The sequence below is a fragment of a genome, unplaced genomic scaffold (genome assembly GCF_019419815.1).
Source record: "Pyrus x bretschneideri cultivar Hongxiangsu unplaced genomic scaffold, Pyrus_bretschneideri_v1 Contig12, whole genome shotgun sequence".
Taxonomy (NCBI): domain Eukaryota; kingdom Viridiplantae; phylum Streptophyta; class Magnoliopsida; order Rosales; family Rosaceae; genus Pyrus; species Pyrus x bretschneideri.
Genome location: NW_025999413.1, coordinates 1,489,018 through 1,505,481, shown reverse-complemented (window position 1 = coordinate 1,505,481; position 16,464 = coordinate 1,489,018). Strand labels below are relative to the sequence as shown.

The window sequence follows — 16,464 nt, the reverse complement described above, 5'->3', positions numbered from 1 at the left end:
AATTCGACAAAAAAGAAAAATAGATAAAGTCTTTTCTACCCTCCTATAGACCGGAATAAGTAAGGGCATTTATGACTTTTTATAATCATTTGACGGACTTTCGTCATGTGATTATTTAGAAATAAGAAATGAGCGGGGTATATTCTTTTATGTCGAGCTTTGATGCAGTGAAAAAATTACTCGTTACGATAGGCATTCTCTTAACCCTCACAAAACGAAAAACCTTGTTAACTTGCAAACGTCATTTTTTAGCAAGACACCGTATTTTTACTATTTGGTAAGGACACTTTCATTTAATTTCAAAATTCTCGTAAAGTGACATTTTTTTATTTTTTTCCAATTTGGAGAAGGTGATTTGAGCTAAGGTAAAAAGGATGAACTTGACTAATTGACCTAACACATATCAATTATACAACTATTTTATAGTCCATAATTTTGAAGAAAAAATATTACTTGTATACATGTTGAAATAATCTGATCAAAACAACATATCATACGAAGTCTGAGCTTCAGTATGGCATTCGGAAGCAACCGCCAACATTATGAGAGATTTTTCGATGCGCCATAAACATGATCCGTTACAACAAGTGTATAAATACAATTGGATGAAAATTTGAAAAAAAAATTTCCAACCAATCATATTACGACACTTTGAGTATTAGACCGTGTTTCCGGCAGGCTGAAAATTTTCTCCAACATTACACTCCAAAATTCCATTACATTAGTCTTTCAGTCGCCACAGATCACCATAGTCGATATCAGGGAGTTTTCCACCCCCTTCTGCTATAAAGGAAATGACAGGCATGCCGACGGAGATTCAGAAAGAGAAACATCAGATGCCGATAACTCTCATTCTGACTTGCACACAACGGTTAACAGACTCAGCATCGGTCGATCTTATGTCAAGCAACCGCCATATTTGCAAGCTTCAGTTGCTTCTCGAGAGGCAGGTAATCCTTCAAAGATACACAGGTACCATGCATCACTCTTGATAGGAAAACAGCCATGGAACTCTCACTTTTGTCAATAGTTTGCATGTCAGGCGGGATATCCTCACCGCGCATGATATGTGAAGCCCAATTGTAAATGCGTTCTGTCGACGCAAAAAGAGAAGGGATGGCGAGTTCTACAACTCCTTCCCAACTAGAGTCTGAAAGAAGGGAGGAAAGAGTAACTGGTAAATCACTCAGCACAGCACGTTGGTCCAGAATCAGAAGCGGCATATATTTGCTCCAGCTACCGGACAGCAACCCAAGAAATTGTAGCGCCTAACGAAGCATTAAAGTCAAGTTTTTATTGAGACCACAAATTTAGATACAGCAAACACGTATAGCTATTAATTATCAGAGCCAGATGAACTTCAATGGAGGGGAGTGAATGCAATTCTCAATATCAACGAGGGGAATTAAAGCTCATCACGTACCGTGGATGGATAACTCGATACACAGCTGATTTCAACTGCATCAACAAGCCACTGTCTTTTGACACTTCCATCTGCATGTTGCAAAGCTGCTACAACTTCAACGAGCACATCCCATATACCTGCATATATGTTAAGTTCAAAGCAAGGTCAAGGATATCAAAATTGCTCGAGTAAACCTTTCAGACTATATCCATTTTCTTATGTTGATTAACCCTTACGTAGAGAAACTAATCATATTACAGTTTTCAAAAATGAAAGGAGAATTAAAAAAATCCTAACCATTTGATTGAGTGTTCAATATCCAAGGCTTTAGCCTTCCCAGCTCAGTCAGTGGGATGGAGCCAACTCTAACGAGCTTAGCTTTGGTTTGAATCTTTTTCAGAACTTCGATAATCTGTCCATCTCTTTGCTGCAAGTCCTCCTGGGTAACCTGTAAGGTCAATGCAATTAAATGACTTGAACATGTGTGCGGAAGCAGGTTCAATTAAAACTTCCGTATCTTAATGGCTTTCAACACAATGAAGCCAACATAGTGATAGAGCGCTATAACTTTCTAGATTAAACTACTGAGCTTGAATAGCAACAGAAAAAATATCATTGGATTTTCTGAAGGTTGCAAGATGCAACTCATTTTCATTATCAGCATATTCTTCAAGCAGAGCAAGCTATAATAAGAGTTGCTTCCCGAACTGCATATAACATGTATTAGGATTCAGGAAGTATATGGTTATAAGCATACCTGCAGGAACTTCAACAACCAACTTTTCCGAGCCTTGCCAAAGCATCTGACTGTTTCCAACCACTCTACAGAATGCCACTCACCTACTCCTACTGTGTCAGCCAACTGCGTCATAGGCATCAAGGAAAAGAGCACCTCCATGCACTTCTCTATGTGGGATATGTACTCTAGAGAATCAAGAGAAGCCTCATCTAAACACCGATAGATACCCTTCCAGCATGAAATCCGTAATAAGCTTGTCTCATTGGTGTCATATGATTGATATGAAGTAACCGAAGAGAAGTAGCTACAGACATCATCAAACACTTTCTCAAGCCTGGAACCTGAGAATACTTTGATGAGATCTACAAGATGATCGAGAAGACAAGATTGCAGCTTTAACTCAAGCGTTCTGAATCTGGACAAGTCAGACAGCTCATCAAGGAAACTTAGAAGTGGATCGAACTTATTTGCATGAACCAATGAGAACTTTACACATTCCTCCCTAAGGGATCCCTTTTCAAGAGATAAGTCTATTGGAAACAACTCAGCAACCTGAGCCTCGTATCTCATGCAGCGTCTGATGATAGCACCCCAATCCAAGGTTGGCAGCCTAGGGGCTTGTGAAAGGCACCTTATCACAGTTGCTACCGTGCAAACATGAGGAGCATTACCTATCTGAACACAATAATTCAATATATCAGAAAACACCCATATTAGCATCAACAATGAAATACCTGATTTCAGTTTGTCTCAGGTATTCATCGGCCGAAAAAGAAAGAAAAAAGTACACTTGTGCACCATTACAAAACAAGTAGCAAGAGATGTACCCCGCTAGAAGTGAGAAGCATCAGCCATGAAGAAAGCTTCAAAACTGAACTGTCATCTGCAAAACTTTGGGAAACAGATTTTGAACCACCTGCATCAGTATTGAGACTATTGTCAACATTGACAACTTTCTTGGAGAACAAATGGTTTCGAAGAAACGAAACTGCCCATGCAGCATATTGTTGCAATTGATGGTCATCAGAACTCTGTGCAACAAGAAATAAATCCTGCATCAACGATGTCAAATACTGCTCACAAGTAGGACTTGAAAGTAGAGGACCCATGAGATAGCAAGATTCCTGTTCAGCACAACCAAAAATATTTTATACACGTGAATCAGAAAAACCAAACAACAAAATAGGCATACATTTTCTTAGAATAGACAAATATAAATACCTTGTGGTCATAAGCTGTCTGCACTGAGGTTGGAGGCTGCATGTCAAACAGGACCCCAGCACCTGCTCCCATAGCATTAACAAGTCCAAGCATCCCACCCAAATGGACTAAAGGAGGATAAGGATTCGAATAGCATTTTTTGAACAATTCCAGTAGACCTTTTACATGTTCAACTTCAATAAAGTGCAACCCTCCGTTTAGTGCGCAGGCCAGGAGGTTTCCGGCTCCTACGCAAGATGACATCAGTAAGCTTTGATAGAAGGTCCCAGATTTTTTGACAGACACTAATTCAGAAATGAGCTTCTTATAGCCATTCACTAAATGATGCACTTCATTATCATCCATCAGTTCAACTCTTTGGCATAACTCCACTACAATCGGAAGTGCAAGACAGGACCCTACTGATAAGACTATCTCAGAACCCCGAGAGCAAGACCCAGACCCTTGAACCAGAGTATTCATATGTGGAATCCATGAAACTATTAAGCCCTTTATCTTGAGAACAGCATCATGTGCCCCAGCCCTGTACATTGCACCTACAGAACTCGCCAAACCAAGAACAAGCCCAGCAACACCCCAGATATCTTCGAGAAAGTCATCAGAATTCTCATGTGACAGTTCAGAAGTTACATTCACATCTATACCAAATGTGCTAGGTGGGAAATATTCAGACAGACTTTCCAAAACATCAGATTGTAACTGAGTGAGCTGACCTATCATCAGTGACAACGCCTTAACTATCATACCAAGCAAGTCTGTTTCTGACATCTTGCCTGTTTCTTTGTCCACGTCAGATTTATCAGCAGCATCAACCCTGGTAATAAGATCTTGGCAAGAAAAACCCAAGGCAACCCCACAAGCTCCTCTGACGAGGGTGCTATTGCTTCTACACATAACCTGAAATCATGCACTAACGGTAAAAAATACATGCAGATAATCTCACAAAACTATTCCAATGCCTATTTATCAAGGTAACTATCAAGATTATTTTTCTGATCTCTGGTAATTCATAGGCAGGGAGATCAACACCAAATTAAAAAAAAAAAAAAAAAATCAAATACAAAAGGACAGAAACGAGAATAGCATCAAACAGAACTTACAAACCTCGACAAGTCCAGTGATATTCTCAAACTTTTGCTTATGATCAGTTACATGTAGGCAACTTGAGATCAATCCAAGAGATATTGCAGCAGACCATCTGCGGTGTTCATGTTCAGGCTGGACCAACCACTTCAACAGAAATTTTGAGGCAGCTGATTTAACAGTATGAGCAGATGGAGGCAAGACCTAACAAACATCCAACATAGGCAAAACTTAAGGCCGAGCAAAGCATTGAGACATAGTAAAGAGGCATAATAACTATAAAATTCAAGCACAAGAGACCTGCTCTTACCGCACAAAGTGCCCCAACAGCCAGTGCAATGTTTTCAGCAGATCTAGGAATAGCCTCTTCTGCTGCTTTTATCATACTCTGAACATTAGATAAAGCAAAAAAGAAAGAAAATTCAACACGGGCTCAAATAACTAGGGGGTAAATGCTGTGAACATAAAGCAAAACAAGACAGTGAACCTTCAGAATGTCACTAGCAGCTTTAGCAGTTTTATCCAAGACAACAGAGGAGACTTTAGTATCAAAGGATGAGATGTCTGCCCTCAACCAACGCCGCACAAAGGACTTCCAAGATTGCAGTGAAATAAGGGCAACAAAAATATTTCTTGAAAGCTGAATGGATGAAGCTAGTTTCACCAATGCCTCCTTATATCCAGCATGTGTATCTCGGAATCCCTGTACACACATTAATAATGGAGATTTGAAGTACAGTAAAGAGAAGAATATGGGTGATAATTGTATATGGACGATAATATCTTACCCTTGATGTCCCTACGGTGTCTACATCTTTAGGAGTAAAGGAAAGACATAGCAGGGCTGCACCAGGTAGCTCTCTAGCGTCACTTTTTTTTCCTGCAACAAATGTAATGTCATATGCTCAGACTAAAGATAAGGATTGAAATATGCTATGCAAGTCAAAAATAACAAGAGCACATCAAAATAATTAAGTTTGATAAATCACAATCAACAATAAATAAGTTAATGACATGGATTTAATGAACACAAGTAATCATGTTGTATTTTCTTCTAACACAACCTCCCATCCAAAACTTATCCAAAAAAAACTATGGATTAAAGTAAATTTGACCTTCTCTTTACCGAACAATAAAAAAAAAAAAAAAAAAAAAGTAACCAGGACTCGTGCGTGCAAATTGCCTGTATATGTCCACCAACTTCTCTTTACAAAAACACATATAAGAAACCGATCTCTTGATACCTGAAGAAAAGATCACCTGTGGAAACACATCCAGTAGCTTCTCGATCTTACTTCCTAAAACTCTTTTCTCCTTAACTAATCTTCGCCTTGTACTAAAGAATATAAAAAAAGATTCTCAGCACTTAAACGGAAGTGATGGATTAAACAAAGAACTTGGATAATGGTAGGATTAGAGAAAATGTATTGCTTACAGGTGCTCGTAAGTTATGATCTTGACTTGAAGTTCTTCCAAGGCCTTGAGCACAGTAATATTTGCTTCAGAGAAAAGCAGCTCCATACTCCTGTTCTTGAAATCTTGAATGTTTTGTTCAATATGTGATATCTAGGATGACATTTCATAACATAAAAAAAAAACTGTAAGGACTATGCCAAAAATAAAATTTTAAAAAAATGCTGGTATTAGATAAATTGCCAACAAAGTGAAAAAATCACAAGATTTATGATAACCTGGTCATCAGAACTGGGACAAGGTCAATATATAGATTGCATCCATTCAGAAAACTTACCTCATATTGTGCTAACGCCTCTAAGGAAGAGGCCCTTGCCTTTTCCCATTGTGACTCCAGACCAGAGTGAGCAGACAAGCTAACACTCCACAGGATTTGCAAGACATTCTTTGAGACTTCAGGATGTGCTTCAGCATCCATTGCACCCCACCTTAGAAGAAGGCAAACGCTGCCATCAAGCAGAAATTAAAGGGCTATAAGTATATTTACATTTCAAGAGATAATAGAAAGACTCTTTAACCTTGTATCCGCAAAAATAAAAAAGCAGAACTGAAAGAACAATAACCTATGAGCAACACTCAGGTATGTACAAGTCATTTTTATCTAGATTGAAAAACATGAGGGACTCCCTCTAGGAGTTGAACTCAACATCTCGCCTTAACCTTACGGGGACAAAAAGGTAGATCTAGCAACAAGGAGGTACTTCATGCTATTGTCAAGCAGACACACAATCTAAAGTAGCACTCTATACGTATGCTTACCTATGAGCAAGAACTAAGTGTGCATGGTAATCCAGAATGTGCTTTGCGATGATGTCCCAAGCTGTATAAAAATCTGAACAAGAGAAAAATAGTTTAAAATGGGGTAAATTTCACTAATGCCCCAGGACTTTAGCTAATATCTCTTCCTAGTCCCTGAAATTTAATTGTGAATCTTACTGCCACGAGAACTTTTAAATCGGTCTTGCCCAGGAAAATAAATTTGCAGGGATCAGTCAAATTTATTAGTTCAGCAACAGAAATAAACAAGTTAACAGACAACAGAATTACCAATTACGTCAGCTTCACAAAGGTGGGCAAGACTTTGAAAACCAAGAGCTTGAATTATAGGATCTTTGTTCTCAATGCAAGCCTGTAGATTCAAGGACAACCAGGAAACACCTTAGAACTGAATGCATAGAGAGAGAGAAGAAAAAAAAAAGCATTTAGAGAAACATACCGAAACAGACAGGATGAGGTCCACACCCCTATCAGGATTTTTTCTGCAAACATCCCGTATTGATGCGGCCATACTGATGCATGTATCTCTATCTCTCTCAGACTTTAATTCAGCGAACTCCTTTGGAAGCAACACTCCCTAATGTTGTGAAGGAAAATGCAAAACATGAGAACAACTCAGTGATAGAAAATGGGAAATAAAAAAGTAAAACCTCACCTGCAAACTCCCAAAGGCACGGTCATTGGTCTCCCAAGTCTGGCAAAGTAAACGAATGGCTGTCGCATACAAAGTTCTGAACATCAAATGAAGGATTTCAAACAAAATTAAAATTATTAATAAATAAGAAAACTTCTCCAGAACGGTACATAGTACATACGGTTTAGCATCCTTCTGAAGCATTGGCAAGATAGTCTGAACAACAAGTGGAATCATCATAGAATGTGAAGCAAGTGCTGGAAGCATTGTCAAAAGTTTGGGCTGCAGCACCAGTTCAATAAAGTAATTACGGAAAATTTGAGAAAAAGAGAGCCACATAGAAAAGCATGTGTGCCTATTCTAATAAGACATAAGGAATCCAGGATACGAAATGAAAACTCACCAACATACCATAGCGACTTATATCTTTTCTAGTGAATATGTTATTGTAGAATAGGATAGCCAGCAAAAGTTGAGGTCCCACTTTAGGATCCATAGTAGCAATGGCAGTCAACGAATCTAAAGCAGTACTCCCAAGTAACTGATGCATCACTAAAACACCAGCAACCGCACAGAGTAACAAGGGCATTCCTACAAGAACAAATGGTGGGGAAAATGTGAATATGATGCAAATGGAAAGTAATTATTAAGACAAATGCACCAAAGTTGGAAGAGGTCCCAAGTTCCAAAATAAAATTCAGGGAAATGAAGGTGCCCCCTAAGTATTTACCAGTAACGAATCTCTCTTGAGACTGGGAGAGAGGTAGGGAGGACTTTCGTCTGTTAACAATCCATAAAGTGTACTCTTGTAATTGAGATGTCCAAGATCTTGATACATCATAAATCTCTTTGCCATCAGTTCTACCACTAGAAGCAAAACTTAAGAAGAAACTCGACAGTGCAGGATCCTGAAAAGAGTTGCAGTTTTCTGTTAGAACTTTAATAATAATTTCATTCTACATATGATGTGGACAAAAAGTATTTTCTTTCTTATTTTAAGAAGGGGTTATGAAGACCATAAGATAAATATTAAAGGATGCTTTGATTTGGAAGAAATTTACAACCCCTTACTTCAACAAAGAAAAGAAGTCCAATAATGAGAGAGAAAAAGAAAATACACCTGAAACCATAGACGCTGTAAGATTCTAAAAACAATAGATCCAGGTGTGCTAAGAGATGGATATCCTGCTTCTTCTGCTGGTTTATCCTTTGGTGCTATCATAACTGTTACTAAGAGCTTTTGTAACACGACAAGCACATCTGTTGCTGTTCCTTTGATGTATTTAGAAGGAGAGGACAGTAGGCTAATGACAGGGAATATGAATAAAAGCTCCTCGCTCGGAGCACATGAAGTTCTGTGAACAACATCTTCTACAAGAGGGAGTAAAATTCATATAAGCAAAAAGTAGAAAACATTGAATATGGGAATGGAATCCAATTAAGAACACAACAAACCAAAATGAACACTGATTTCATTCTTTTTTTATTACAAAACATATAAATATATAAATAAAAGTGAGATACTAGTCAATGTGAAGTCATTTAAGAAGCAAAGCATAAATATAACGATGCAGCTCTTGCTCAATCAGTACCACATGACAGAGATAGTAAGATAAGCTGGCTAGCAATTCCTAATAGATTCTTAGAGACACCAAGACCTATAAAAAACTGCAAAAACGTAGAGACTATCAAAGTTTCAAGAAAAAAAAATTAAAGCTTACCGTCCCCATACTTCCACTTCAAGAGAAGGTGAAGAAGTTTCAATGTAGAAAGTTGTTCATGCTCAAGCTCTGACTGAACGAGGATAATAAACAGCGTAAGCATAGTTGATGATAATTTAGGCACATAAGGCAACCCAATATCTTTCTGGGCAATCAATAAGTTCTTGGACATTTCAACTACGGGCTCAATCAAACCAGAGTGCATGTGGCCAGCTGAAGAAATTAAAAGAATTTTCTCAAGCAGTTCCAAACCACAGTAATGAGCCTCAGCGATCAGCTGCCAACAAGAACAGGAAAAAAGGTGTTAATCTTTAACTATGTAGGAAAAGAGAAAGGAAATGATCAACCAAGACACACACACACACACACACACAAAAGAATGATCAAACCACACAATTGGAAAAGCTAAGAATATACCGATCCAGTTCCAGCCAAATTCCTCAGAACCACTGTATATGCATCGACCATACATTCCACAAAATATATGAAATTCCTAAAATCCTGAAAATTTTCAAGAATTAACCTAATTAGCATCAAGCCAAGGGGAAACAGTCAACCGCCTCCACCAATCTCCAATAAAAGCAGAAGAAACCAATATATACCATAATACACGTAGCGAGTATACCTACTTCTGAATTATTGTGTGGAACAAGTACGACACAGTCTGTCAGCATTTTCAAGACAGGCAGTGCCTCAAGAGGAATTGAGCAACAAAGAGAGGCCGTTGACGATATTAGATGCCTTGCAAACAACGCCGAAGTCTCTGAAAAAGGTATCCTTAAGATTGAATAATTCAAAAACGGTCTTAAGAAGTCACATATTTCCACCATTCCCAACTGCTTATTCTTTGCCACAAACAGCAAAACCTGCTGCACAAGTTCCGACTCGGCATCTGATCGGCAGGACAGAACCTGTCAACCATTAAAACCATCATCAAGATTCCAACTCCATCACCCACTTACCAGCATTTCTATAAAATTCAAAAAAATAAAGACAATCAAAACATTCAAAAAATAAGACTCTGTTTGGTTGCCTCAACTTTCCCATTAAACCAGAATTGAATTCAAATTACACTAAACCGTTAGATTCCTAAATTCATTCCGCAAAGTATAAAGCTAAGAAAAATCATTTCTTTTCAAACAAACACGGTCCAAAACAATTGATTTCCTTTTACCTTAACAAACGGATGAGTCTCCGCTGTAATAAACGACTGCTTGCCATTGCTCCTCTGAAACCCTAACCGAACCAAAAAACCCAAACCTTTGACGAAAAGGTCGACGAATTTCGGGGCGGACCCTTCGAGTGCGGACTGGAGCTCAAGAAACCCGCGGGAAATATCAATTTTGGAGTCTGTCACGAGGCTGCATAGCTCGCGAACCGACTGGTCCACGACGGCAGGGGAGGTGGAGCGGAGGCACTGCGAAATGGCTTCTCTTCCGGGTTCGGAGTCAGAGTCCACATATTTTGGGGCGGATCGGAGCTTCGAGAAGATTGAGATCACGGCGTATTTCTGGAGTGACGGTTGGGGTACCCGCGTCTTCTCCAGCAGTGGAGTGTACCAGTCCATTGAGAGAGAGAGAGAGAGAGAAAGAGAGAGAGCGCGGGGAATAAGCGTTTCAGGGAGGAAAGGCCTTAAGTTAAACGACGTCGCATTGCTCTGCAAGAGATTCGGCCCGCAGAAGCTTGAGCCCAATGCACCCTCACTTAACCCAAAAAATTAGGGCTCATTTATAACGTCCAGGTCCACATAAAGATTCGGGTTTGAAATATCCTGACCCGTTTATAAACCCGACAACGTGCAAACGAACTCTCTCCCTTCTGTCTTCCCTTGGTAAATTTAGTGGCTCAAGTGAGACTCCATAGCCTGCAATCGCAAGGATGAAGACGTCGATGACAGAGCTCGACGACGAAACGGTGCGCAGCATGGCCATTGGCGCCGTTTTCTCGGACTTCGTAAGCTCCACTTTCCCTCCTTTTTACATGCTTAATTCGTTCTTCGATCAGTTATCATAATCTTGAATTTTCTGCATAACCAGAAAAATTACTTGGAGTTGCTGATTTGGTTTAGATTAGGGTGTAATGTTGTGATTAATCTTTAATTAGAGGAAAACGTTGAAGAAATCATGTTTTTTTTTTTTTTTTTTTTTTTATTAAATTCAATTTTTTTTTTTTTTTCGGTAAAATCTAAAAGTATAGGTTTTGACAGAAAGTGTGTATCGATTTTCAGGGTGGGAAGATAAATTCGCTTGATTTTCATCGAAAGGACGATTTACTAGTTACTGCTAGCGAGGATGATTCTGTTCGACTCTATGACATTGCAACTGCTAAGTGAGTTAACTCTTACCAGATAGATGTTTATGTCGCAAGAAATCGATTATAGATGTACAAATACGTACATATATATACATATATGTGTGTGTGTGTGTGTGTGTGTGTATAAATGCTAAGGAGACTCTCCATGGACTCCCTGCCGCCTCATAGATTTGGCACAATATTCTATAAAGTTGGCACGGGAATTGACATTAAATTGTGAGGTGGTAGAGGGTCCATGGAGAGTCTGACTTTTGAGAGTCTCCTTAGCATGGGATGAAGTTTGCATAGTATACAGTGTGCCTTTATTTGAGCTATTGATGCTTTTGTTGTAAGTTGGAATATTTGCTCAAGACGGTTTTATGTTGTTAAATTGGATCCTATTGTTGTTAATTGAAGATTTAGGTATTCGTTTGTTTGGAGTTGAATGTTGGACTGCATGACTGGTTAATTGCTTTGCTGTACTATATTGCTGTTATCAACGATATGTGGTATCTAAGCTTGTTCTATGCCATGTTTTGTTGTTGCGAGACTTCATCGGGATCTTAAACAATTGAGCATGTTTTCTGCTTATTCGGGCTCACGTGTCCCCCTGACAATTAACCAGTAATTAAGTGCTTGTCTACTTTCGAATTGTTTCCTGTATCTGAAATTTAAGTTTTAAACATGAACTTCAGGTTGATAAAGACTACATTTCATAAGAAACATGGTGCAGATCGTATATGCTTTACCCATCACCCAAGTTCTGTTATATGCTCTTCAAAACACAATCTGGATACCACCGGAGGTCACTTTTTATAACTTTTCATTCATTATTTAACTCCTAATTTCTGTGGCATTACTTTCTTAATGATTCCATCTGTTTCTCTACCAGAATCGCTGCGGTATCTGTCGATGTATGATAATCGATGCCTTCGCTATTTCAAAGGACATAAAGAGAGGTTTGGATCTTTTGAACCTTTAGTACTTTAACAATAAGCATAAGGTTTAATTTGGAATACTTGTCGTCTGTTTGTCATATAGAAGTGCTTATTTGTCTTTAATTGTCTATTTAAGGCAGTAGGATCCGTACGTTTTACTGAATATCACTGCAGAAGATGACCGATTCAAAAGGAGACATCAAAAAGTAAATTTGGAAATACATTACATTACATTACATATGATATTAATTGCTTCTGTAGGATTGTCTCCCTCTGTATGTCTCCGGTGAATGATAGCTTCATGTCTGGTTCATTGGACCACACCGTCAGAATATGGGATCTCCGTGTAAATGCCTGCCAGGTAGGTTTTTGGTTTCAATACATTACATGTAGGCTAAATTTGGAAAAGTACTCTAGATAACTTGAGATGCAGTTCTAAGACAACTTTGCAATTCATGCTTGTAGGGAATTTTACATATGCGTGGTAGACCTACAGTTGCCTATGATCAGCAAGGTCTTGTTTTTGCCGTGGCAATGGAAGGGGGTGCGATTAAATTGTTTGACTCACGCTCCTATGACAAGGTTATAACCTATGAAATACTGAATTTCTATTGCCACCATTATGACTTTTCATATCATGAATTTAACTAAAATTTTCCTAATTAGGGTCCATTTGACACCTTTTTAGTTGGTGGAGATACTGCTGAAGTTTGTGATATCAAATTTAGCAACGATGGCAAATCAATGTTATTGACAACCACAAACAACAATATCTATGTTCTTGATGCATATGGAGGGGAGAAGGTGCACTTTTGTATTTAGATAGTCTTATACTTCCCATAGGCGTGTTATGATAATGATATGCATAACGGTTCGAAACTTTACCCTGTGCAGCGTTGTGGGTACAGTGTGGAACCCTCTCCAAATGTAATTATCGAGGCAACTTTTACCCCAGATGGCCAGTATGTGGTGTCAGGTATAGTATTTTTCCGCTGATGGTTACAATGTGGCATCTTATCCATTCCCGATTGTTAACTTTTCACTCCATGTCATAGGCTCTGGAGATGGAAATTTGCACGCCTGGAGCATCAACAACCGAAACGAGGTATCAATTTGTTTATAAATTTGCTCACGGTGAAGGTTTTAGATGCTAGTTCACGAGAACTGTTAGCTTATCTGTTTTATAGAATATGACCGTCAGACCGTCCCTATTGCTTCCCCCTGCCTCTCTCCCACACCTCTCTTCTCTAAAGAATTATGGGGTGTTAGACTAAAAGCATTAAGCATTTCAATTGCTTATCTGAGTGAGTCCTAATATCACCAGTACTACTACTACCCTTTCAGCCCTTTTAGTTGTTATCGACTTGCATAGCATTTCGCAATTATCTCGAACTCCTTTGGAACTTAGCTTTTAAAATGGCTAAAAGCGCTTTTTGTGTAAATTTTTATAGAACTAATCTTTAGCAGAAATGAAAGTGATGGACAAGCACTTGAAGTGCTTTCTACAAAAAGCACATAACTCCTATTTGCAGGAAGCACTTTAAGTGCCTGTGGAACCCAAAAACATTTTCTCTAAAAGCAATTTTAGTCATTTTAAAAGCACTTCCAAGTTCCAAACGAACCTTCAAATTACATAGCATTTCGCGATTTATCCCGAAGGCCGCCAGTATTTTAGCTGCTTGAATTTCTCAAAAACCCCATACGTGATGAAACCATATGAGAGGAGTAAGTTTAAATCGAATAGATTGTGAGATAAAGTTATCGAATATTGACTCTTATCAATTGGTATTTCTCCATAGGTGGCATGCTGGGACAGTCACATCGGAGTTCCGTCATGCTTGAAGTGGGCTCCTCGCAGAGCCATGTTTGCCGCCGCATCAAGCGTTCTCACGTTTTGGATACCTAATGAAGCAAACGAGCCTACTCACATGGAGACCGAAGCTGGTGCTGCCGATCCCGAGCATCCTTCCCAGTGAAACCCTTTGGTTTGCCATATCACCGGGGCCGATCCGATAAATTCTCAAATTTTGTATTGTTTTGTAGGATAAGAGTACAGTCTAGCATGTTGTAATGAGTTTAAACTTTATGTGACGTTAGTACATTACCAATAAAACTTCTTAATTGTGGTTCCACCTAGCGCAACAAAAGGTTGCTCTTGCCACCGAATAGTCGTTTATATTGCTCCTTATGATTGAAAAGTCACGGGTCCAACAAAAAGATTGTTCTTGTGACCGAATAGAGTCGTTTACGTTGCTTCTTGTGATTAAAAAGTCACGGGTTTATGTTGCTTTTTGTGAAAAGTCATGGATTCAGGTCGTGAAAGTAAAGGTCACTTTTGTGACCGAAAAGACCGAAAAGAGTTGTTTATATTGCTTAGACAAATTCGAGTCTTCAAAACAACCCAAGCGACCACGTGAAAGTAAAGGTCACTTTTGTGACCGAAAAGACCGAAAAGAGTTGTTTATATTGCTTAGACAAATTCGAGTCTTCAAAACAACCCAAGCGACCACGTACATGTTCCCCGAAAGAGAGTAGTTTCTGTTGCTTCTTTGCCGAAAGGGATTCTCTTCGGATCCCTTCCACCTAATCCTCTTCATCAAATAATTCAGACCTTTGAAATTTAATCCAACGGTTAAAAACACGAATTCATTTTAAAAATTATAATAATTTTAATCGTTGGATCAAATTCGTCTGGATTGTTTGATGAGAAATATTAGGTGAAAAGGATCCCATCCAGATCTTTGAAATTTGATCTAAAAACACAGACCCACTTTAAAAGTTATAATAATTTTAATCATTGAATCAAACTTGTCCGAATTGTTTAATGAGAAAGATTACATGAAAATGATAGGAAGAGGATTCCCTTCTTTGCGACCTTCCTTTTGCTCCTCGAAAGAGAGTAGAAAGACCTTACTGTTGCTCCTCGAAATAGAGTAGTTTCTGTTATTTCTTTGTGACCGTAAGATCACGAATTTGTTGTTCCTTTGTGAGCGTAAGGTCACGAATTCGTGTCATAAAAACCACCTTTAAACCACCTCTTTGCAAAGAGATGTTCCCGACCGTCGCATAACGAAAACTTGTTGACTTAGAGTAGCCATTTAATTGTGATTTTAGAGGAGTTACTGATTCTCTTCATTTATATAGTGTGAAATTCTTTTAGCACGGAAATCGGTTGATCCGTTGTTGTGATAGATGAGTGCCGGAAATCAGAGAGAGACAGAGAGACAGAGAGACTTTGCACACAAAAGCAAGAACTGCCAGTCTACAGGTACCCAGCTACGTACATCAAACTACAGAAAAAAACCACATAGAGGTTTTACAACATTATTTCCCCTTCCATTTTCGTATACAAACTGTCGAAAACCTCTTCAAATCTTCCATTCCCTTCCCTTCAACGACTTTCAGTATGCCCGGTTTGCCTCTTTGTTTCGTGGGACTTACTCTGGATGTCCTGGCCAACCTCCTTGGTCTTCTGCCCCACGTACTCCCCCATTTCCGCCGCGCGCCTCTTCGCCTCGTCCAGGGTCTCAGGCACCACCGATGACCTCCTGAGGTAGTTGGCGATCCACGACAGCGACGACAGCCCGGTCAGCCCGAAAGCCCCGGAGGTCAGAAATCCGGTGACAGCAAGCCCGATGACGAAGAGAGCAGGGACAAGAACCGGGCTGAAGATGATGAAGAGCGGGGTGGCAACGAGAGCACCAATGATGGTCCCTATGAAAGTGAGACCAGCAAGCCCCAGTAGGGTTCCACCGACTGGAAGGCCGGTTATCACTGCAAGAACTTGCCCGGTCGAGGGGCCATCGCTTTGTTGTTGCCCCTTTATGCCGCCAAAGCGGCCACCATGTTCACCGTACTCGTGCTCGCCGTAGCGCGGCTGGGTGGGGCGAACTTGGATATGGTGTGGCTGAGGACGGTCTGCCATTGATGAAGATAGTTTGAGAGGGAGAGTTTAAGAGTGAGAGATCGAGCTTGGAGAATTGTTGTGGAAGGATAGAGATGGAGGAAGAGGAGGTGGCGATGTGGTGGTTTTATAGGAGGAGGAGGCGGTGACACGTAAGGTGTGAGGGTGAGTTGGGGCTTTGCATGTGGAACAAGTTTCAGTGCAACTTTTGGGAAATTAGAAAAACCAAAAATATATATTTACTGAAAGAAACAAAAAAAATTAATTCGAAACGTTG

At 39.4% G+C, this 16,464-nt stretch overlaps 3 protein-coding genes across 3 annotated transcripts; 1 reads left to right on the top strand and 2 right to left on the bottom strand.

Moving 5' to 3' along the window:
• Positions 1-407: 407 nt before the first annotated feature.
• Positions 408-10,635, bottom strand: LOC103926957 (protein RST1). Its single transcript, XM_009335842.3, has 25 exons — positions 10,228-10,635; positions 9,683-9,964; positions 9,471-9,554; positions 9,054-9,330; positions 8,453-8,703; positions 8,063-8,240; positions 7,736-7,923; positions 7,514-7,614; positions 7,354-7,429; positions 7,138-7,275; positions 6,969-7,050; positions 6,681-6,753; positions 6,199-6,367; positions 5,884-6,014; positions 5,693-5,784; positions 5,237-5,328; positions 4,936-5,151; positions 4,759-4,836; positions 4,470-4,652; positions 3,366-4,262; positions 2,972-3,268; positions 2,163-2,819; positions 1,703-1,853; positions 1,424-1,542; positions 408-1,268 (listed from the first exon to the last, which is right to left on the bottom strand). Exons 1-25 carry the CDS (start codon positions 10,618-10,620, stop codon positions 903-905), a joined length of 5,571 nt encoding a protein of 1,856 aa, XP_009334117.2. The 5' UTR covers positions 10,621-10,635; the 3' UTR covers positions 408-902.
• A 214-nt stretch (positions 10,636-10,849) lies between these two features.
• Positions 10,850-14,415, top strand: LOC103926958 (protein ANTHESIS POMOTING FACTOR 1). Its single transcript, XM_009335843.3, has 10 exons — positions 10,850-11,006; positions 11,281-11,381; positions 12,041-12,150; positions 12,238-12,304; positions 12,545-12,644; positions 12,749-12,865; positions 12,950-13,087; positions 13,178-13,259; positions 13,339-13,388; positions 14,083-14,415. The coding sequence occupies exons 1-10, from the start codon at positions 10,932-10,934 to the stop codon at positions 14,257-14,259; spliced, it is 1,017 nt and encodes a 338-aa protein (XP_009334118.1). The 5' UTR covers positions 10,850-10,931; the 3' UTR covers positions 14,260-14,415.
• A 1,102-nt stretch (positions 14,416-15,517) lies between these two features.
• Positions 15,518-16,385, bottom strand: LOC103926959 (oleosin Ara h 10.0102). The gene has a single exon (XM_009335844.3). The coding sequence runs from the start codon at positions 16,206-16,208 to the stop codon at positions 15,675-15,677; it is 534 nt and encodes a 177-aa protein (XP_009334119.1). The 5' UTR covers positions 16,209-16,385; the 3' UTR covers positions 15,518-15,674.
• Positions 16,386-16,464: the final 79 nt, after the last annotated feature.

Coding starts and splice junctions, on each gene's coding strand:
- LOC103926957 (XM_009335842.3), bottom strand. CDS start 10,620: ATGGACTGGTACACTCCACTGCTGGAGAAGACGCGGGTACCCCAACCG. Junction 7,051..7,137: donor ACCTCATCCTGTCTGTTTCG/GTATGTTTCTCT, acceptor TTGAATCTACAG/GCTTGCATTGAGAACAAAGA. Junction 4,263..4,469: donor ATATCACTGGACTTGTCGAG/GTTTGTAAGTTC, acceptor GCATGATTTCAG/GTTATGTGTAGAAGCAATAG.
- LOC103926958 (XM_009335843.3), top strand. CDS start 10,932: ATGAAGACGTCGATGACAGAGCTCGACGACGAAACGGTGCGCAGCATG. Junction 11,382..12,040: donor TATGACATTGCAACTGCTAA/GTGAGTTAACTC, acceptor CATGAACTTCAG/GTTGATAAAGACTACATTTC. Junction 13,260..13,338: donor TGGCCAGTATGTGGTGTCAG/GTATAGTATTTT, acceptor TCCATGTCATAG/GCTCTGGAGATGGAAATTTG.
- LOC103926959 (XM_009335844.3), bottom strand. CDS start 16,208: ATGGCAGACCGTCCTCAGCCACACCATATCCAAGTTCGCCCCACCCAG.